Source organism: Bos taurus, chromosome 15 (assembly GCF_002263795.3).
Source record: "Bos taurus isolate L1 Dominette 01449 registration number 42190680 breed Hereford chromosome 15, ARS-UCD2.0, whole genome shotgun sequence".
NCBI lineage: Eukaryota > Metazoa > Chordata > Mammalia > Artiodactyla > Bovidae > Bos > Bos taurus.
In genome coordinates this window covers 25,079,376-25,102,305 of record NC_037342.1, presented here as the reverse complement: position 1 = coordinate 25,102,305, position 22,930 = coordinate 25,079,376, and the positions used below count along the sequence as shown (strand labels likewise).

The following is a 22,930-nucleotide window of genomic DNA, read 5'->3' as shown; positions in this document are numbered from 1 at the left end:
CTAACAATTCTTCAGATAAATGTTAGCCATTATTTGATCCGTGGGTCTCTCAAAGCTAACCCACCAACTGCTTCCTTCCCCACATATGTATCTCTTTCATACTGCAGCAAATAGAAGATCTGCATGCAGGCAGTGACCATCAAAAGGGAGCACTCATATTTGGCAGGGTTCTCATGCCAGGATCTCAACCTGTTGCCTTTGAAACAAGTACCCATCTATGACACAAGTGGCCAGGTAGCAATGACTTAGGCACAATGAAACAGCTTTATGCCACTATTTCACCACCTTTTTGGAGAAGGAAATGCCAACCCACTCCAGTATCCTTGCCTGGAGAATCCCATGGGCAGAGGAACCTGGCAGGCTGCAGTCCACGGGGTCACAGAGTCAGACACAACTGAGTGACTGAGCATGCTTGCATGCACCACCTTTTTAAAAATTTTTTTAATTTTTATACAATTTTTAATGGATACTTTCCATACTGTTTTACCATACAGTTCTTCCAAAATATTCGTTGTGTTGTACAATACATCTTTGAGCCTATCTTATACCCAAGAGTGTGTACCTCCCACTCTTCTACCCCTATATTGCCCCTCCCCGCCTCTGGTAACCAATTGCTTGTTCTCTGTAAGTTTGCTTCTTTTATGTTCCATTCACTAGTTGAATTGTATTTTTTAGACTCCACATATAAGTGATATCATACAGTGTTTATCTTTGATTTATTTTACTTAGTATAATGTCCTCCAGGTTCATCCATTCCATCCATGTGGCAGCAAATGGCAAAATTTTGTTTTTTATGGTTGAGTAGTATTCCATTGTGTGCATGTATGTGTGTGTGTTTGTATGTATATATATATATATATACACAATTTACATCCAATTATACCAATTTACATCCCTACCAACCATGTAGGAAGCTTCCCTTTTTTCCACATTCTCACCAACATTTATAATTTAAGGACTTTTTGATGATAGCCATTCTGCCAAGTTGGAGGTGATATTGTGATTTTGATTTACATTTCCCAAGGCAATGGCACCCCACTCCAGTACTCTTGCCTGGAAAATCCCATGGATGAAGGAGCCTGGAAGGCTGCAGTCCATGGGGTCGCGAAGAGTCAGACATGACTGAGCGACTTCACTTTCACTTTTCACTTTCATGCATTGGAGATGGAAATGGCAACCCACTCCAGTGTTCTTGCCTAGAGAATCCCAGGGATGGGGGAGCCTGGCAGGCTGCTGTCTATGGGGTCACACAGAGTCGGACATGACTGAAGTGACTTAGTGGCAGTGATTAGTAATGTTAAGTATCTTTTCATGCACTCATTGGTCATCTGCATTTCCTCTTTGGAAAAATATTTATTCAGTTCTTCTGTCCATTTTTTAATAGAGTTGTTTTCTTTGATGTTGAGCTGCATGAGCTGCTTATATATGTTGGATATTAATCACTTATTGGTCATATCAATTGCAAATATTTTCTCCCATTCAGTAGGTTGCCTTCTCATTTCATTTGGTTTTCTTTGCTGAGCAAAAGCTTTTAAGTTTAATTAGATCTCATTTGTTTATTTTTGCTTTTATTTCCTTTATTTTAGGGGAAGGAGCCACAAAAAAACATTGCTTTATGTCAAGAGTGTTCTGCCTGTGTTTTCCTCTAGTAGTTTTATAGTATCTAGTCTTACATTTAGGTCTTTAATCTATTTTGAGTTTATTTTTGTATATGGTATTAGAGAATCTTCTAATTCAATTTTTTTACATGTGACTGTTCCGTTTTCCCAGCACCACTTATTGAAGAGACTGTCTTTTCTCCACTATATATTTTTGCCTCCTTTGTCACAGATTAAGTGACTATAGTGTGTGGGTTTATTTCTGGGCTGTATTATCCTATCCTATTGATCTGTGTCTGTTTTGTGTTGGTACCATACTGTTTTGATTACTGTAGCTTTGCAGTATAGTCTGAAGTCAGGGAGTCACCACCTTTCTCAAAGAGTGTAGGTGCATAGCAGTCACTCTGAACTTCAGATAATTTTCCACAATACCTGAAAATGGAAGAGAGGTCTGTTCCCAAATGGAAGACCATCTGTTACTAGTTAATCTGGGGTCGTGGTGAATGGTCTTCCCTATATCTGCCTCAGTGTTAACCTTTCCCCTCCATCAACATGGCTTGCAGTCTGTGCCCTCCACCATTACACTGTGACATGGAGCCCGATGTCAGGTACTCACTTCTGGAACTTTGAGACTTCTTGATATTGCATCTTTTATCATCCTTCCAGGCACTAGGACTCTCCCTTTGTACTCAGGTCCCATGGACATGAGACTTCCAACCTTTCAGTGTGGGCTCCTTAGCAATGAGGTGCATCTTGTTTGATTCCTGAGGCCACAGCAGCCACTTCTCTAACTTGTGGCTCAGTAGTCACTACAAGTTCCCTGGACATCTGCTCTTTGCTTTGCATAATCCTGGACAAATACCCAGTTTGCTTGGGCTCCTTTAGACCCCAGTCAAGGTAAAACTACTCTTACCCTACTCACACCTCCAACAAACTGATGCTTTCCTGGGCTATGCTTTATTGTACGAACTTATAGCTCCATGTTCCTACCTCTGACCAAGTTCTCATATTCTGACTCCTCGTTTAGACCCATAAATGTAGGGAAAGGAAACTATTCAAAGATGATGAGGAAACTACATAGTCACTGCAAAAAGAGCAATATACTGTGCTCACACCAGGTTTTTTGAGCAAATTAAAAAGTGGTACAAAAAAAAAGAGAGAGAGATTTCTTTGAAGCATAATGGAAAATATTCATATGAACCCCAGGATCTAACTGAACTTGGTTCTACTGTATGTGTTGGAGTCATGATGAGTATTGGAAAGGGCTCTGAATCAGAGGTTAATGTGGCAGGAATCCTGGCCTCAACTCTGTTTCAAAGCTCATTAGATAACCCAGACAAATCATTTAAACTCTCCTGACTGAGCTCCCCTCAAGTCAAACGTATCTATTATACCAACCTCAGGTTAACATTGAATATCAATATTGATGTGACTAAAGCAAATTAAAATCCATATATCTACATGTCTCAGAGAAAGCTGGGAACTTGGATGGTTACTGGCACCAGTCTCCTATGGAGAAGCCAAATCAGATTGTCTGTAAATATTTATCTCATATTAAAGGCTTTATCTCTAGGAAAGAAGTGAGCAACCTGGACCCAGTCATACAAGGTTAAAACAGTGTTTGCAACTGTCATTATGTGAAGACATAAGAAGCATTGTTAAGGCCAGTTTCACAGAGTGGGATCAAGGATGTTGGGAGGATTATCAAAATCCTGAAGATCCTTGTGAAACAGGTCTTGATTTCTTGCTTATACATAATGACTGAAAGTATAGAGTAGATTTTTAAAGAGGTTTAACCTCCTGGGTGTGACAGCATAAATGAAAGCATAGACGGATCCACAGTGTAATCGGCTACTGCTTCTATGAGCACCAGTGCATTTGTCCTAGGCACCTGCTCTTTCTGACACCATTTCTATTGGTTCAAGAATACAAATCCCAGGGACTTCCAGTGGCTAAGACTCTGCACTCCCAATGCAGGGGGCTCAGGCTCAGTCTTTGGCCAGTGAACTAGATCCCACCATGCAATGAAGAGTTTGCATGCCAGAACTAAAAGATCATGTGTGCTGCAACTAAGACCCAACACAGCCAGACAAGTAAATAAATATTAGATTTTAAAAAGGAATACAAATCCCAGTTGGATTCAAACCCATGACTGTAAGCTGTCACTCTGTTGGTCTGAGAGTGAGTCAATATCATTGTCTTGCCTGTGTTGTGTGTGAGGTTCTTTCAAATTTATTCAGCAAATTTTATTGAGTACCTATTCTGTACTAGATAATATACACTTGAATCCTGGCAGCTGGATCTTGATGACAAGGCTCAGATGGAGACTAAGTGGTTCAGCTTCCCAGGGATGACTATTCATTCAAACTTCCAGACTCATTCACACTTTTTGTCGGATATTTATTGTACACTTACTAAGATTAGACTAATCAAGTCTAAGAACATGAAAACTGTCTCATCTAAGCATACTGAGAATTTCATTTCTCCTCCCCACCTCTGTGCAAACTGAGAACTGCAGTTGTGCTCCACATACTTCCTTAAGGTGGAGCTGGCAAATCACCTTACCTGAACGGAGAAGAGTGCTATGGATCTAAGGTCAAAGCATGCAGACTGCAATGTATACTTGTGATTTGTCTTGGCACAGAAGAGAGGTACCCCAGTAATACACCGGTGGCTTCAGAACAAAGCCTTACAACTGTAGTTCCTGTGTATGGAGTTATGCAAAGTCTTCAAACTGGAGGTATGAAAATATTTGCAAAATTGGGGAGGTGAGGGAAAGGGGCAACATTTATTCTTGGGTGCAGAAACTTCTAACCTCTGTGTTTAAACTGGGTATTAGGGTAGGAGTTGCTTCAAGGGGAGAGAAAATTTTGAGACATGGAATATTTTCAAAGGGTGGTGTTTAAGCCAGCTGATATGAAAAGACAACTTGAAATTCCAGGGCAAGGACAGAAATGAAGATGTAACCATAGGAAAACATTGAGAAAGCCTAAACATTTCTTAAGAGAGAAATCTGAATTTTAAAATACATCTTCTCAAGCTTGAGGGGTGCTAAAAAGGCTAGTAAGACAAGAAAGGGGGAACCTACTAACACCTTAGTAAAAAGGAAGCTAGAAAAAATCAAGTACTTTAAAATGGCCACAAAATAATGTGATTATCACAGTCAGTATTTATTAGGATGTTTTATGTCTGTTCTTTGTTCTTACGGGAAGAGAACAGGAAGCCTGTTAGATGACGCATAACCTGGAAACTCCCCCTGAGAATGAGCACACTTGCGTCCATCAGGTTCTTAGTTCCTCAATTTTTAGACTCCAAGGTGGGCTCCGTTCTCAGAATAGTACTTCTCTTGAAGGTACAAGCCGATAAATAAAGGAAGCAGGGACACAGCCAGAGCAGCACGAAGACCGAGTTTCCATTCTGGATGTAACATCTGAGGAAAAAAAGAATCAGGAGAACTTTTCAAGTGTTTCTGCATTTCTTTTCTGGTGCTGTGTATTTGGGCCGGTTTTTGCATTGTGTCTTTTAGGATCCTGATCATGACAATGAAAATAGCAAATCACAAGTCACTGTTGGTATTGCTGTTTATATTAGCTTCTTGGATCACTTTTGCAGTTATCCAAAACTCCACGAAGGTAGGAATTGCTTTCTTTTTGTGTTTCACAAAACTATATTTTTACGTGACACTTCACTTGTTCTAGAAAAGTCCAAACAAGCAGACCTATAGAGTCTAGAAGGGGAGTTTTCAACTTTTAAGAACCACTTGATAATCATCATGCAATATGGGAGAGGATAATATTTGTGTGTGTGTGTGTGTGTGTGTGTGTGTGTGTGTGTGTGATCTACACTCACACTCTTCATCACTTATTGCAACTGTCTCCTCCCAATGTTTAGCTTGTCTTTACACATTCTCTAAGGAAATTCTGTGGAGGAGGAAATGGCAACCCACTTCAGTATTCTTGCCTGGAAAATTCCATGAAGAGAGGAGCCTAGTGGGCTACAGTCCACCAGGTTGCAAAGAGCTGGACACAACTGAGGCTACATGTACAAGGAACTTCTGAACAACAGAATATTTTCAGGTGTATATAGTAAAATTTATTTGTGTTTTTTCACTGTTAATGCTTTTTAAGTACTAATAAGCCTTTCCCTACACCTGTGTCAAATTATTTATCTAAATATTCTACTTAACAGTTTTAAAGGTTGCTTTATTTAGACACTGAACCCTGGATTTTTTTTGGCTGATTCTTCTATTTCTGTATGGATAACCACTTTTTACAGCTTTTTCCATTTTGTAATCCTTTCTTTCCAAGCTGATATATCAGGTCATTTTTATTGTATATCAAAAGTTTTAATAAGTACAGGTCCCTCTGTGGGTTCTTCATTCTATTCCATTGATCGATTTGCCTTCCGTGTATCAATAACACATGGCTATAATTAAGAGCTTCATAATTAGTTTTGAAAACTTGGGGGTCAAGTTATCCTTGCTCAACCTACTTTTGAAGGTCTTTAGCCAGTCTTGGCCTTCCCTCTTACATGTTTTGGAATCAGTCTGTCAAATTTAGTGAAAAATTCTACTTAAATTATATCACATTAGCCATATAGATCAAATTGAGAAAACTGACATGTTTATATTATTATTGTGCTGTTTATCAACATGTCATCTCTCTTCACTTACATAGGTCTTCTTCAAGATCTTTCACTAAATTTTATAACTTTTGCATTCAGGTCTTAGGCATCTTTTGTTAGATTGACACCTTGGTATGTCATAAATTTTTTTGTTGTTGCTATTGTAATGACTGTTCTTTTAAACACATTTTCTAATTGCTTGCTGCTGGAATAAAGGAATCCTACTGATTTTGCATAAGGAACAGTAGGGTCTTACTTTTTAAGATCTCAAAAGACTTATTACTTCGTAGATCCCATATCATCTAGATCTCTCTGAGGCCAGAAAGTATGCTTCTTCTAAAGCTTTGTTTTTATTTTTGTATTAATTCTGTTCCTTCCCTTGGATGTCTTCCCTTTGCTGAACTTGATAATACCTCCCTCTCAGAGTCACTTTTATTTTTTGACCAAGCTGTTAGTTCCACAACCAGGAATTTGGAACCTGTGCCCCCTGCAGTGGAAGTACAGAGTTTTAACCACTGGACAACCAGGGAAGTCCCTCTCATGAGTTACCTTCGATGAAACTTTTTGCTAATTCTTGGTTGTGTGCATTTTTACACCTGAAGTTCTGTGGTGGCCAGTCTGGAGTGCCATTATCTGTTTCCTCCAGCATGTTTGTGGCATAAATGCTCCCTGTTCATCTAAAGTGTTGCCAGACACACTGGATCCTACTGCTCTCCCCAACTTAAATATCCACAGTTTTTATTCTCATGAGAGTATAGAATTCCCCATTCCTAGCTGCCTGACCCAGCACAGGTGGGGAAATAGGAAGGTATCAGCCTGCGTGGTTTGTCCTCTTATGGGCCTCCCCTCAACCCCTCCTACTCCAGTTACCAACCTCCACGTTGGCAATGTCCCTGGAGTGACTTCCTTCTTTACTGAAGCCTCACCAATATGCATTGGCAGCCGTGGGTTCTTCCTTGATCTAATCTCATCTGCCTTTCAGTTTTCAGGAGATTGCTTGTAAGTTCTGGTCCATATAAGGTGTTTTTTCCTATTTCCCAGAATAGTTAGAAAATTGTTAAGTTTTTTTCTGCCATTTATATGATCTTATGGTGGGAAATCGAGGCTAGGAAAGAAAGGTAAAGTGTTAGTCACTCAGTCGTATCTGACTCTTTACGACCCTATGGACTGTAGCCCACCAGGGTCCTCTGTCCATGGGATTCTCCGGGCAAGAATACTGGCATGGGTTACTATGTCCTTCTCTAGGGGGTCTTCCCGACCCAGGTGTTGAACCCAGTCTCTGGCATTGCAGGCATATTCTTTACCATCTGAGCCACCAGGGAAGCCCAGTTGAGGGTATAATACGTGCTTATTCCTCCACCTTAAATCCGAATTTTCCTGTTGTTTTTCTACCAAAAGAGTTTGCGCAGAGAATATTATTTTACTCTACTGAAATATTTTCCAATGAAGTTGTAGCAATTTAAAAATGTCTGGTAATGTGCTGTGATAGTTAAAAAAATGTTACTATAATAATGTTCTTCAGATCCTCTAGGTACTTAGTCATTTTTTAATTTAGTTCCTATAGCATCTACTGAGAGAGATTTTTCTAATTTTTAATTATAATTGTGGCTTTTTCTATTTCTCCCTTTAGTTCTGACAGTTTTTGTTTCACATACAAATACATGTATAGGTAGGCATATACACATTTAAAGTTGTTATGTTTTCAGACAAATTGACCCTCTTATCACTAGGATGTCCATCTTTATGTCTGGTGATACTCTTTGCCTTGAAGTGTACTTTAACATTAATATCAGCTTTTTTATGCTTCAACGATATACTGTTTTTTTAATTCATTCACTTTCAACCTGCTGCTGCTGCTGCTGCTGGTAAATCGTTTCAGTCATGTCCGACTCTGTGCAACCCCATAGATGGCAGCCCACCAGGCTCCCCCGTCCCTGGGATTCTCCAGGCAAGAACACTGGAATGGGTTGCCATTTCCTTCTCCAATGCATGAAGTGAGAAGTGAAAGTGAAGTCACTCAGTCGTGTCTGACTTTTTAGCGACCCCATGGACTGACTGCAGCCCACCAGGCTCCTCTGTCTATGGGATTTTCCAGGCAAGAGTACTGGAATGGGGTGCCATTGCCTTCTCTGCACTTTCAACCGATAGGTTTCTTAATACTTAACCTACATTCCTCATAGATAGCAAGTAGTTGGGTCTTACTGTTTTATGTCTGCATTAAAAAAAAAAAAAATTAACACTCCACTTATTAGAAATCATTCTAGTAAAACTTTTTTTCTAGAATGTATTACTAGTCACATAGCTGGAAATATAATAGCTTCACCATTTTATAAATGAATTATCTCAAATACTGAAACATTGATCACAAATTTACTAAACAAAAATTCTTCCAAAATTTGATAATACCATAAATTTTAATGCCAAACTATAATTTTTAACACCAAAATATTTTAAATATTTCAAAATACTAAAATACATACAAATGAATGCATTGACAACAAAACATGATTTTATGCATACATACTGTCTTTTAAAAATCTGCAAACTCTACTATTCCAAAGCAGTATGACTATCTCTGCCCTTTAATGAAGTGTTTAGTATACTTACTTTTAATGAAATGATTAACATGAGTGGATTTAGGTCCACCATTTTGCTATTTATTTTCTGTTTGGCCATTCTGATTTTTATTGCTCTGTTCCCCATTTCCTTCCTTCCTTTGGATTGATTTTTTTTTAGTATTTCCTTTTAGTTTCTCTGTTATTTTTATAACTCTAAGTTTTTTTTTTAATGGTTTCTCTAGAGATTACAATGCATATTCTTAAGTTTTAGAGTTAATATTGTGCTACTTCACATAATCTGTAATAAATTTTTAATAATTTATTCCCATTTACTCCCCAACTCATTTATTCTATAGTTGTTATAATATTACAAAATTGTAGTTTTTAAATAATTATATGCATTTTAAAGAAATTAGAGGATAAACACATAGTATTTTATGTTAACCCATGTATTTACCATTTCTGGGGCTTTTCATTCCTTCCTGAAGACCTATGTGTCACTTTTGGTACAATTTCACTTCAGGGTGAAGAAACTCAGTTGGCACTTTTTTATTACACAAATTCAGCATAGCTCCTTCTTTCACATTTCAATTCTCCTCTGGCATCTGCCAGTTTGTGGTCACTCTCCAGTGCTTTTAAAACAGATTTGCAGGGAGGAGGGGAGTGTCTAGAATTTATCATTGTTATCTACAGGAAAGTTAGTCCAATACAAGCTACTCTGCCTTTATTGGAAATTCAGAGGTATTACTGTGATTCACTGAGTTCTCAGAAATAATTATTAGTAAATGCAGTGAACATTGTTAAAGGTCTTATTATATGCTATAGACCTGTTTTCCTTGGAGAAGGTGATGGCACCCCACTCCAGTACTCTTGCCTGGAAAATCCCATGGATGGAGGAGCCTGGTAGGCTGCAGTCCATGGAGTTGCTAAGAGTCAGACACGACAGAGCGACTTCATTTTCACTTTTCACTTTCATGCATTGGAGAAGGAAATGGCAACCTACTCCAGTGTTCTTGCCTGGAGAATCACAGGGATGGGTGGGCTGCCGTCTCTGGGGTAGCACAGAGTCGGACACGACTGAAGCGACTTAGCAGCAGCAGTAGCAGCAGACCTGTTTTCCAGACATGTGGTGCCAATTTGCACCTAAACCAGCAGTGAAAGAGAATTCTAGCCTTGTTGCATACTTGCAATACTGGGCAGCTCATATGTATGTAGGCATGTGTGTGTGTGTATATATATATATATATATATATACACACACACACATTTATATATATATAATTTTTTCATTTATTTAGTGGGCTGTGCTGGGTCTTAGTTGCAGAATGTGAGATCTTTTAGTTGCAGAATGTGAACTCCTTAGTTATGGCATGTGGGATCTAGTTCCCGGACCGGGGATCGAACCCAGGCCCCTTGCATTGGGAGCATGGAATCTTAGCAAGTAGACCACCAGAGAAGTCCCTGGGTAGCTCATTTATAGAGATATTTGCCGGGGATTAAAATTTGACTCTGTTGTTGACTAGCTGTGCACGTTTGGCTAACTTTCTTAACTTTGAGGTGAACCAGTTTCATCATCTGAAAATTGTGTCATAAAAATAAATACCTTATATATTATTGTGAGGATTAATGAGCTAACATATGAAAAGCATTTAGAATGGTACCTAGCATATCCTGGTTGCTAAAACCATCTCTGTAATTTGACAAATAAAAAATGTTTTTATTTTTAAAAAATCAGAACATGTCAAATAATAAAAAGTAAAAATGTTAACCACAGTAACCCAGTCCAACACAAGATACTCTGCCTTTATTGGAAATTCAGAGCTATTACTGGGAAGATTTATACCAAAAGTGTCCTTCACAGAATTATAAGTAACAGAGAAAAGCTGAATACAATAAATATCTAAAAATATAGGAATAGGTAAAATATTAAACTATATCCATAGGCTGGAATATTATTTGGACATAAGGTGGAAAGTTTTTAATGACACTATTTTTAATCAAAATTAATTGGTAAATATTCAGTGTGTTCACAATCCCGTGAAATGGTTACACAGGATAAGAGAAAAACCACCAAAATTGTTAAGAGTGGTTGCTGTAATCATGACTGATTTTTATTTTCTATAGAGTTATGGCATTCTCTCACTTTTAATAATGTCAGTGTTATTTTATGATTAGAAAATAAATATAGAAAGTAGCCCATGTCTCTTATGTCCTGTTAGCTAAAACAGTAATCTGAGAATTACTAGTAAATACCACAGACTGTTTAATCAAACTGTAAAAATTGAAATAGAAAAAATAGATAATTGTATATTACATAAAATCTCCATGCTTCTTGAAAATTTTCTTAAAGATTTATTTAAATGACTGAACTCTAATTTTAAGATAAAAATAATAGAACAATAAACATCTGTTCTCTGCTATGCAGTTAAAAAGCATTTTCTCATTTGGTCTTCACAATTGCCCAATGAAAGTATATTTTATGATCACCACTTTAAGAAAGAAGATCCTAGGGTTCTTTGCAGTAGAGTGGCTCACCCAAAATAGATTAGCCAGTGATGGGAATTCCCTGGCAGTCCAGTGGTTAAGACTTGGTGCTTTCACTGCCAAAAGCCCAGGAGTCCAATCCCAGGTTGGGGAACAATCTCCCAAGCTGCATGGTATAACAAAACAACGAAATAGATTAGCCAGTGAAAAGCGAAGTTCCACCACCGGTTTAAGGAAAATAATTTTTCCTATGAAACATGGATGATAATGTAATCTCAATATCATTTTATTTTTAATTTTTCTACCACTCATCATTTGATAAAAGAGACATTGACTAACCTACCCTAATTATCACATTAAATAGGCACACTTTTCTGAGTTCTCTATTGTATTCCTTGTCATTTCAGTTACGGACTGCACTCAAGTTGCCCTTTTCCCTCCATCACTGGAATTTCGTCATGAAAACACAACCTGAACCACCACCGAATCCAATAGTTTCACCAACAGAGACTGCCCTGAGGATACAGAGGATCATGGAGAAGCTAGACCAGCTGGTCCCACCCAGACCCTTCACCAACGTGAGCTCCACCACCAGCGCCACACACAGCAGAGCCACCGTCCTCAGCCCTCGGGACACGTACTGCAGGGGGGACCGGCTGGACGTCCTGCTGGAGATGAGGGACCACCTGGGACGCAGGAAGGAATATGGCGGGGATTTCCTCAGGGCCAGGATGTCCTCCCCAGCCCTGAAGGCGGGTGCTTCAGGAAAGGTGACAGACTTCAACAACGGCACCTACCTTGTGAGCTTCACCCTGTTCTGGGAGGGCCAGGTGTCCCTGTCTGTCCTGCTCATCCACCCCAGTGAAGGGGTGTCGGCTCTCTGGAGGGCCAGGAACCAAGGCTACGACAGGGTGATCTTCACAGGCCAGTTTAACAGAGGCACCTCCCAAGTCAATACTGACTGTGCCCTGGCTTTAAATTCAAGTGCTGAACTGTGTGAATACCTGGATACCCGAGACCAAGAAGCCTTCTACTGCGTGAAGCCTCCGAACGTTCCCTGTGCCGCACTCACCCACATGCATTCCAAAAACAAGGATGTATCTTATCTTAGCAAACAAGAAAGAAGCCTCTTTGAGAGGTAAATAATTATTTCTGGAGACTATCTGGGTATATACAGTAATGATTTGGTCTATCTGTTGATCCAAAGGAAATAGCTATTAATTAATTGTGTATTAATATATCAACTTTGGGACTCTATGAAGAGCCATTTTAGAAAAGATATACGAATTCATCTGGGGACAGTGCCCACTCTCTAGTCATCCCTAAATATTTTGAATATCTAACCCTTACCATTGAAACAAACAAAAAAAAATATGACTAGAATAAAAATTAAAAGAGAAGGAGAAATATACATGTGTGAATATGCCTAGGTGCTAATATATTCTTTCTGAATCTCAAAAAATTACCTTGTACACCTTCTGGGGATCTGTACTCCCTGAATTAATAGGCCAAGAAATGGAAATTTAATAAATAGTCTGGAACTGTGGCCAAAGCAGTCAGTTATTATCATAAGAAATAACTGGAACAATGGGTAATGTGACTTCTTATGTTTCCTGATCTTGGAGCCACTTGCCAATTAATTTTTATATTTGTCTCTTTAAGGTCAAATGTGGGTGTAGAGATGATGGCAAAGTTCAATGCCATTACTGTCTCCAAATGTCACTGTAAGTCCTCCCTTTGTGTGACTGATGGCTGGGGCTTCCCAGGTGGCTCAGCAGTAAAGAATCCACCTGCCAATGCAGGAGACATGGGTTCAATCCCTGGGTCAGGAGATCCCCTGGAGTAGGAAATGGCAACCCACTCCAGTATTCTTGCCCAGAGAATTCCATGAACAGAGGAATCTGGTGGGCTACAGTCCACGGGGTTGCAAAGAGACGGACACACCTGTGCAACTGAGCACACACACACGTAGCACTCATCCCATTTAAAGGCTTTTTCCTTCCTCAGAACTTGTTCACTACTACCAATCATATGTTACTCTGCTCAGCAGGCTTGTCTGTGGTGGGCCAAGACACCAATTACCTAAGTGAATAAATGACTGGAATCCTAAACCTGATTTATAACCCTCATCATCAATCTCATCATTATCTATCAGGCAGCGGATTACTTGCCCATCAGACGCAACAACATTCAAATGTCAAAACTCTCTCCCAGGTTGCACCTAGGTCTTACCTCCCCCAACCACCACCATTAGCACTTCCCTCATCACTACAGCACAATAATCACCATCTAGAGGTTTCTAACCCACGATCTATAATTCAGTTCATTCCAATTTCCCCCTCTTTGTCTTTGCCACCTTTCAAACCATTTGAACATATAAAATAGCACTTCCACACTTTTATTAATTTCTCTTCAATTTCTTTGGCTCAAAGTGTTAGTTGCTCAGTTGAGTCCGACTTTTTGCAACCCCATGGGCTATAGCCCACCAGGTTCCTCTGTCCTTAGAATTCCCCAGGCAAGAATGCTAGAGTGGGTTGCTATTTCCTGCTCTAGGAGATCTTCCTGACCCAGGGATCAAACTCGGGTCTCCTGTACTTCAGGCGGATTCTTTTACGATCTAGCCACTAGGGAACATATTAGGAAATCCCTATAGAAAATGATTTAATGTAGGAACTTTTGTGTCCCTTTAAGTTCAGTATCAACAGCTTGCTAATGGCTACTAAACTCATTGATGCTGAAGTGTGTTTATGTATCTACAGATGGAAATGGCATTTTTCACCCAGGATACACAAAGATACTTATGGTAATTATTAAAATATTAAACCACTTCCTTTGGGTGGTGAATAATCACAGCCCCCAAGACTGCCAAGGATAAACACCTCAGTCCATCATATTCCCAGATCCTTCAGAAACCTGTGACTAATGGTCAATACCCAGCCTATCCCGGATTCCCATGAGTCTGCTCCAGCCTACAGCTATATCCATGTGGACTGGCCAGGACTCAAACCAAATTAATTGTTATTTTTTTTATATCTCCTTGCACTTAAAGATTAACAGTTTGATGGTGGCATTTAAGACACTGTGACAGTGTGTGATAAACTCTGAGGTAAATTTGGCTAAATGACAAGATAATTGAGTTTTCACTACCAAGTAAGAATTGATGTCTTTTCTTTCATAAGAAGGCAAACAAATACTTAAATTTTACCCAGAAGGCCTTTTTCTCTGGGAGAAAACATGTTATCTATAATGAACATTAATGAGTATCACTTATAAAATTCTTATCAGAGAAAATTTTTTTCTGAAAACTATTCCATTAAGAGAATGATTCTTCAATAAGGTTTTTCCTCCACCTTCACACTCTATTAAAAGGATACCTAAAAAAGAAAGTTGGCTCTTATTAAATACTCATGGATAAAGTGATGCTTTAAAAGACCCTATCTTGTTGATTCTTTAGCAGAAAAGACAGTTCCAGTGAAAAGGCAATGCAAGTTTGGCATGGCATCCACAATTCCCAGTGGACATGTCTGGAAAGACACGTGGAATCCTGTCTCCTGTAGTTTGGCTGCAATCGAAATGAAAGAATGCCTGAGAGGAAAATTTATATATCTACTGGGAGATTCCACGATCCGCCAGTGGATGGAATACTTCAAAAGCAGTATCAACAGTATGTCTCTGTCTGAGCTTTTACTCACATCCCTTTCAGAAACTTCTTTTTCATTTCAAGGGGAGAAAGGAATATGGGGAATGCCTCTTTCATATTTCTTAATCACAGCACACCAACACTTTTCACAAGGTATTATCTTCTCTTTAAAAGAATACATTTATTGACTAGAAGGGAGCCAGGATAGAAAAACGTTTACTCCGTTCCTATTTCTTCAGAATTCACACTTCAGTATTTACCCAGGATACTCAGAAAATAACGCACAAAGCTGACAATAAGAAGATAGTTTACTACCTACCTTCTACAGAAGGCATGATGCTTATGGGTGTGGCTTCTACATCCAAATGTCCTGGGATCTAAATAGGGCCTCTACTGTCCTATCTGATAGCCTTGGGCAGGTCACATCACTAGGAGTTTGTCCTTAGTTTCCTCATCTGTAAAATGGAGATGAAAACAGTACCCATCTGGTAAAAATGAAGTACTATACACAACATATTTAGAATACTGCTGGCTACATAGTTAGCTCTCTTTGGTGTGAGCCATCATCAAGATTACTGTTTCGTAGAAGGACAGATGCTACAGTTGAGGTAATAGCTTCATATCAGGTAGGCATAATGGTTAAACGCAGGGGCTTTGGAGCTTAACAAACCTAGACTATGACCTTGGGCATACAGCTTATTTTCCACATCAGTGAACTAAAAATAACAACAGCATCTGGTGATGGTTATGAAGATTAAATGAAGTAATGGTTATAAAATATTTAACACGTAGTGAGACACATAGCAAGGCACTTACTAAGTGCCCAGAAAACAATAGCTATTGCCTTATTATCATTGGTTCATATTAGAATTGGGGCTAGAACCCATTTGCTAGAAGCCTAGTCCAGTTGCTCCTTTAACTAAGCAAAGAATGCATCAAAAATAACTCAGAATCCACTAGTAGATCTTAGCACTGTTATCTGGAAAACTGCCACTGCCAGCCCTCTGTATTCTGGGCCCTAGCTCTTAGCACTGGGGACAGTGCAGCTTTAGTGTGGCTCCCCACTGGCCTTCCTAACATGAGGCCGCTCTTGTGATCTCCAACTTAGAGAGTAAGCTGATTCACCCAGTAAAAAGGGAACATCAGTAGGACCTTGAACCCCCTGCAACACGAGAGTTTTTTCTTTTTTCTTTTTATTGGAGAATACTAGCTTTACAATATTGTGTTACTTTCTGCTGTGCAGCAAAGTGAATCAGCTATGTATGTATCCCATCTTTTTTGGATTTCCTTCCCACTTAGTCCACCACACAGCACTGCGTTTGTAGGAACTATAAGATAGTTCCCTGTGCTATACAGTAGGTTCTCATTAGTTATCTGTTTTATACATCTCAGTGTATATATGTCAATTCCAGTCTCAAAGGAAAGAGGTTTAAGTTGTGACCCCTGGTAAATGACTACTCTCCTCCAGATCTCAGTTTCCTCATCTATAAAATTTAGGATCTAGCGACAACTTCTAGCACCACATTCTGCAATGGTGGGGTCAGGGTGGGCTCTTAGTTTTTGACAGTATTCAATTATTGACTTACCTACTTTCTTGACTGACCGTTGAAGCTGTAATAACAAAACATCTGTTACATGTATTGTCAAAAGTTAAATTGTGTGGTCATTGTGTGCTTTAGAAAATGAAATTGAAATATGCTAGAAACAGAATGAAGAAAAACCCAACCCTCCAGCATCACCATTTTCAAACCTCACTGGGTTAAGACTTTAAGTGTAGCCCTTTACTTCTAAGTTGGTACATGTCACATAGCATTAATAATCATTTCCCACACATTTTCCTCAGATGTTCTAGCTACGAAGAAACTGGCCTTAATAGTCTAATTAATATAGTGAAAAATAAAGTGACTTCATTTTCTTCCATTCATATTATACTTTTAAAAAGGTTTAAGACTGGGTAGATTATTTCATAAGAATTAGGAGAAACTTCAAGTTTAAGGTACAAAGTCTGTTACTCACTAGTTTTGTAATCTTGGCAGGTCATTTCATCTCTTGGTTTTCTTTTCCAGAAGATGGCAATTATATACATAGGCTTTCTCTGGTAGCTCAGTTGGGAAAGAATCTGCCTGCAATGCAGGAGACCCAGGTTTGATCCCTGGATGGGGAATGTCCCCTGGCAAAGGAAATGGCAACCCATTCTTGCCTGGAAAATCCCATGGACAGAGCAGTCTGGCAGGCTACAGTTCATGGGGTAGCCAAGAGTCGGACAGGACTTGCCAACTAAATCACCACCACCATGCATATATATGGTGCTTTGAAGTAAATAAATATATCGGTCCTAATAAATGTTTTGTAAACTGTTAAGTCCTTCATGAATGAATAGCAATAATATTACTATAGATGATGTATTCAGTACCACTTCGTGCATATGTAAAAGAAACACAGAAGTATAGAATACAATTCCAGTCTTACGTGAACTTACAAAGGACTTGGGGAAGTAGATTTACTTGTATTTTGAAATTTATAGACATCAGCTGGCACCTTTCTCTATCTTCAAAGGAGCTTAGTCTATAGCTAACAAAGTGTCAAAACTAATACCCATGAAAGTGACTCCATCAACCTCCAGTGAAGTGACGTCGATGCTCGCTATCGGCAGTCCATTTGGTTCTACATGGCTCTACAGAGGGACAGATATAATTTACTTGCATAACACTTTTTGTCGCTCAATAATTTTCAAACTGGTCTCTCATTTAAACCTATAATAAATTAGTCAGGATTAACATTCAATTATAAACATCAAAAATTTTCTCCTATTTTTATGAACTTTGTAACTTTATTCTCCTTTCATTTTGGGATTTCCTGTTTGTCATCAGCCCTGAAGTCAGTGGATCTGCACGAATCTGGAAAACTTCAAAAGCAACTTGCTGTGGACTTGAACGAGAATATCAATATCCAGTGGCAAAGACATAGTTACCCCTTGATTGGATCATTGACCTACTCAGTCAAAGAGATTGAATACATCGCCCAGGTTATTGACAGAATTGGAGGAGAAAAAAATACTATCATTGTTATTTCTCTGGGCCAACACTTCAGACCCTTTCCCATTGACGTTTTTATCCGAAGGGCCCTCAACATCCATGATGCAGTTCAACGCCTTCTTCTGAGAAGCCCAGAGACTGTGGTTATCATCAAGGCAGAAAACATCAGGGAGATGAATGTGGATGTGGAGAGATTTAGTGACTTTCATGGTTATATCCAGTATCTTGCCTTGAAGGATATTTTCCAGGATCTCAATGTGGGCATTATTGATGCTTGGGATATAACAATTGCATATGGTACAAATAACGTCCACCCACCCCAGTCTGTAGTCAGAAATCAGATTAATATATTGTTAAACTTTATTTGCTAGATAACACATATCTCTGAAATTTATTCAGTTAATTAAAAACATCTATTAAGTGTTTGCTATCATGCCAGATGCTGTTGGCTCTGAACTCTCAATTAGCAAGAGAAAATCTGCACTATGGCTGATTTATTAACCGGCAATTCAGCCAAATCTGTTATTTCTAATTTGAGCTCCTACTTACAAATAAACACAAAAACACTTATGAAAAGGAGCTACCCTTCTTGATTAGAGTCAGGCCACTTTTCACAAACAGGAAGTCTTTACACCTAATGGTTAAAAGCTCTCTCTGATTAATGGAAATTCACAGCAACAAAGTCATTATAAGATAAATATTTGGAGAAAGCAGTCTCATTTCCTTATCCCTCATAGCTCAGTTGGTAAAGAATCTGTCTGCAGTGCAGGAGACCCAGGTACAATTCCTGAGTCAGGAAGATTCCCCTGGAGAAGGAAATGGCAACCCACTCCAGTATTCTTGCCTGGAAAATCCCATGGACAGAGAAGCCTGGCAGGTTACAGTCCATGGGGTCACAAGAGTTGAACACGACTTGGCAACTAAACCACCACCATCACCAAAACAAGTTCAAGATGGTTTCTGGGACTTCCTTGGCAGTCCAGTGGTTAAGGCTCTGCATTTCCAATGAAGGGGACATGGGTTCAGTTCCTGGTTGGGGAACTAAGATCCCACAAGCTGTGAGGCATGGCAAAAAAAAAAAAAAAAAAGAATGACTTCCAAGTAGAAGGGTGATTTCTTTGGTGGCTTAGTAGTAAAGAATACATCTGCCAACGCAGGAGACACTGGAGACACGGTTCAAGCCCTGGGTCAGGAAGATCCCCTGGAGAAGGAGATGACAACTTCTCCAATATTCTTGCCTGGGAAATCCCATAGAAAGAGAAGTCTGGCAGGCTACAGTCTATGGTGTCAAAAAGGAGTCGGACAGAACTTAGTGACTAAATAACAATGAGCAGAAGAGCAGTCTTATGAGGCCATGTTCCAGAGGAACAGATGAACTGCACATTTTGAAGTAAAGTCTCTGACTTTTCTCTCCCTAGAAGGACTCCCCTGCTAGGAATTAATCTATCCTATAGAATCTATCCTTCAGAAATATAGGATAAAACAGTCAAAGGCACAGTGCTCTAGGATTCAGGGAACTGGGCTTCAGTCCTTTCGTTGACATTACGTTTATAACTTTGGGTAAGTCACTTCAGCTCTCTGGGCTCAGTTTCTCAAATGAAGGGGTTACTGTGACATTTGTGATTTTCAAACCTTGCTCTGTACTTAGTTGCTTAGAGTTGCTTAGTTGCTCTGTACTTAGAGCTCTGGGTTCCATAGGTGGTCTTCAGGTGCTAGCTGGAAGGACAGGTGTTAGGAGAAGTGCTTGGTGAGCAGGGTACCAGTTTTTCCAAGCCACTTCAGTTGGAGCATCAGCCATTTTTATCAAGTTCTGTATTGGGCTTCTGGGTGGCCTTTGATTTGAAAAAAGTTTCACTGCTTAAAATATGTTAGGAAACCATTATGGAGAGAATCAACACTGACTTCTCTAATCTATACATATAGGTTACTATTTCAATCACTCTCGCTTGCATTTTAATAGGCCTTCCCAAAATTTGACCCAAAAAGAATGATACTGAATTCAGCTGAATAGAACTCAGAGAATTTCAGTTGAATATGGCAATAAAATTATTACAAAGCAACTTGGTATTATATTCTTTCTTAATTTTTCCCTCTTAACCATGCCCCAGCCATCACTAGGCCCCTGACCTACTCTTGCTGCATCTAGGAAAAGACAATTATAATAGGAACATCTTAAATCCATTTATTCAGTTTCCTCCAGGAAAGGGATAATAATTTTTTTACTTGTTTGTCCATGAGCCACAATTCACAGTTCAATGCACAGTAAACAGATGGTCAGAAATATTAAGTCTCTTATCATGTGCCAGGAACTATTCCAATCTTTAGGGATACACTAGCCAAAAGGCATGTGAATTCTCTGATATCAAAGAATCCTTATTGTAATAAAGGAAAAGATAAACAAAAAAAAGATATAAAAAAATCCATAATACCATAGTAGTATGAACAAAGTATATGGTATACTACAAAGTAGTATAACAAAATATATAACAGGGCAATATGACAGAGAGTGACAGCATGCTGGTGATGGAGATGACTAGTTAGAGCAGTTAGAAGAGGGAAGTCAGAGGAGAAGGCATTTCAAAATACTGGAAAGGTGGCATCCATGAGACAAAGTGGAAACAGTGATCTTTAAGAAAGAATGGCTAGTGCCAAACCCTTGAAACATGATAGACCTTGGCTTATTAGAAGACCATTATGTCTGGAGTATTGTCAGTGGAGGGAAAAGAAGTTAGAGAGGAAGGCACAGGCCAGGTCACATGTGGCCTCTGTAGCCTATGGCAAGGAGTTCGAATTCTATCCTAATTACAATGGGCTTCCTGGGTGGTCCTAGTGGTAAAGAATCCACCTGCCCATGCAGGAGATTCAAGAGATGCAGGTTCAATCCCTGGGTTGGGTTGGGAAGATCCCATAGAGTAGGAAATGGCACCCCACTTGAGTATTTGTGCCTGAAAAATTGCATGGGCAGAGGAGCGTGGTAGGCTACAGTCCATGGGGCCACAAAGAGTCAGACGTGACTGAGCAAGCCTAATTATAATGGGAAGGCAGTTGATGGGAGGAGAAAAGGAAGGAAAGAAAATAAGAGAGAGGGTGGGAAAGAGAAAAGGAAGAAAAGAAGGAAGAAAGGAACAAACAGAAGGAAAGGGAGGGAAGGAGGGGGAAAGCAAGACATACGGGGAGAGAGGGAAGAAGGAAAGAAAGGAAGGAGGGGAGGGAGTGAGGGACTGGTAATGCAACTCAGGCATCGCCACAGACTGCTATAGTTGCCAAGGTCAGAATGAACAAGAGTTGTGAAACTATGGAACTTTGGAACAGCATCTGTTTTCTTCTATTAATAAAGTGACTTTCCATTACCACCCTCCAACTGGGTAAGGCTGGATAAGGGTCACTGAAGGTCTTGCTAAAAGGGCAGATTTTTTTAAAAAAAGAACACAGAGGACTATCATTTTAGAAGGACAAAAATAAGAAGGTGACCCACAGATTTTTTTTTTTTTTTTTAGAAAATAAAAAAGGAGAAATATACGTTGTAATGTGTGAACCCTAAGAAGAAGTGTAAGCTCAGGATAAAGCGTTTGGAATGACATCTCTCAGAAGTTGGCACTTCCTGGGGAAATCCATGAAGGGTGAGCAGTTCTTCCAAAAATGAATCATTATAAACACAGAAGTAACTATTGCCATGTCTGCTTGATGTGTCATGGTCATTTCCTGTCTGAGATGATCACTCAGTCTGTTTATAGCACAAGTTGATCTTCCAACAGGAGAAACAAGTAAAAATGACTGGCACACAGCCTCTTGGACAGAATGGACTCTTATAGACAAGATAGATAAATATTCCTAAAGGAAACAAAGAGGTAAATATTTCCAAGGGAAATTATTATCATGAAGCAAGTATATTAAAGAGCAGACTGAGAAGAAACTGAGGTGATTAAGAATTACATGTATGAGGATCTTTCCAAGGAGGAGGTTTCAAAAAGTGGTATATTCCAAGTATCCACGGGTGCTGAATTCTTTTTTTTTTTTTTCCTGAACCTGGACTGGCGATTCATTTCTTGTATGATATTATACATGTTTCAATGCCATTCTCCCAAATCATCCCACCCTCTCCCTCTCCCACAGAGTCCAAAAGACTGTTCTATATATCTGGGTCTCTTTTGCTGTCTTGTATACAGGGTTATCGTTACTATCTTTCTAAATTCCATATATATGCATTAGTATACTGTATTGATGTTTTTCTTTCTGGCTTACTTCACTCTGTATAATAGGCTCCAGTTTCATCCACCTCATTAGAACTGATTCAAATGTATTCTTTTTAATGGCTGAGTAATACTCCATTGTGTAAATGTACCACAGCTTTCATATCCATTCATCTGCTGATGGACATCCAGGTTGCTTCCATGTCCTGGCTATTATAAACAGTGCTGTATGAACTTTGGGTACACGTGTCTTTCAATTCTGGTTTCCTCGGTGTGTATGCCCAGCAGTGGGATTTCTGGGTGATAAGGCAGCTCTATTTCCAGATTTTTAAGGAATCTCCACACTATTCTCCATAGTGGCTGTACTAGTTTGCATTCCCACCAACAGTGTAAGAGGGTTCCCTTTTCTCCACACCCTCTCCAGCATTTATTGCTTGTAGACTTTTGGATCGCAGCCATTCTGACTGGCGTGAAATGGTACCTCATTGTGGTTTTAATTTGCATTTCTCTGATTATGAGTGATGTTGAGCATCTTTTCATGTGTTTGTTAGCCATCTGTATGTCTTCTTTGGAGAAATGTCTATTTAGTTCTTTGGCCCATTTTTTGATGGGGTTGTTTATTTTTCTGGAATTGAGCTGTAGGAGTTGCTTGTATATTTTTGAGATTAGTTCTTTGTCAGTTGCTTCATTTGCTATTATTTTCTCCCATTCTGAAGGCTGTCTATTCACCTTACTTATAGTTTCCTTTGTTGTGCAGAAGCTTTTAATTTTAATTAGGTCCCATTTGTTTATTTTTGCTTTT

General features: G+C 39.2%; 1 protein-coding gene and 1 long non-coding RNA gene across 7 annotated transcripts; one reads left to right on the top strand and one right to left on the bottom strand.

The window, feature by feature from the left end:
• Window positions 1-4,123: 4,123 nt before the first annotated feature.
• Window positions 4,124-19,998, top strand: NXPE4 (neurexophilin and PC-esterase domain family, member 4). 5 transcript variants are annotated; one of them, XM_015474615.3, is made up of 6 exons: window positions 4,124-4,338; window positions 5,125-5,230; window positions 11,671-12,401; window positions 12,926-12,987; window positions 14,718-14,927; window positions 17,774-19,998. In XM_015474615.3, the coding sequence occupies exons 2-6, from the start codon at window positions 5,135-5,137 to the stop codon at window positions 18,307-18,309; spliced, it is 1,635 nt and encodes a 544-aa protein (XP_015330101.1). In that variant the 5' UTR covers window positions 4,124-4,338; window positions 5,125-5,134; the 3' UTR covers window positions 18,310-19,998.
• On the bottom strand, window positions 4,745-17,824 carry LOC112441611 (uncharacterized). Of its 2 annotated transcripts, XR_009490637.1 has the most exons (3): window positions 15,223-17,780; window positions 11,315-11,429; window positions 4,745-5,028 (listed from the first exon to the last, which is right to left on the bottom strand). It is a non-coding gene; the product is annotated as an uncharacterized lncRNA (long non-coding RNA). The 2 variants fall into 2 exon arrangements; XR_003029437.2 differs by lacking the exon at window positions 11,315-11,429 and having other exon boundaries at window positions 15,223-17,824.
• Window positions 19,999-22,930: the final 2,932 nt, after the last annotated feature.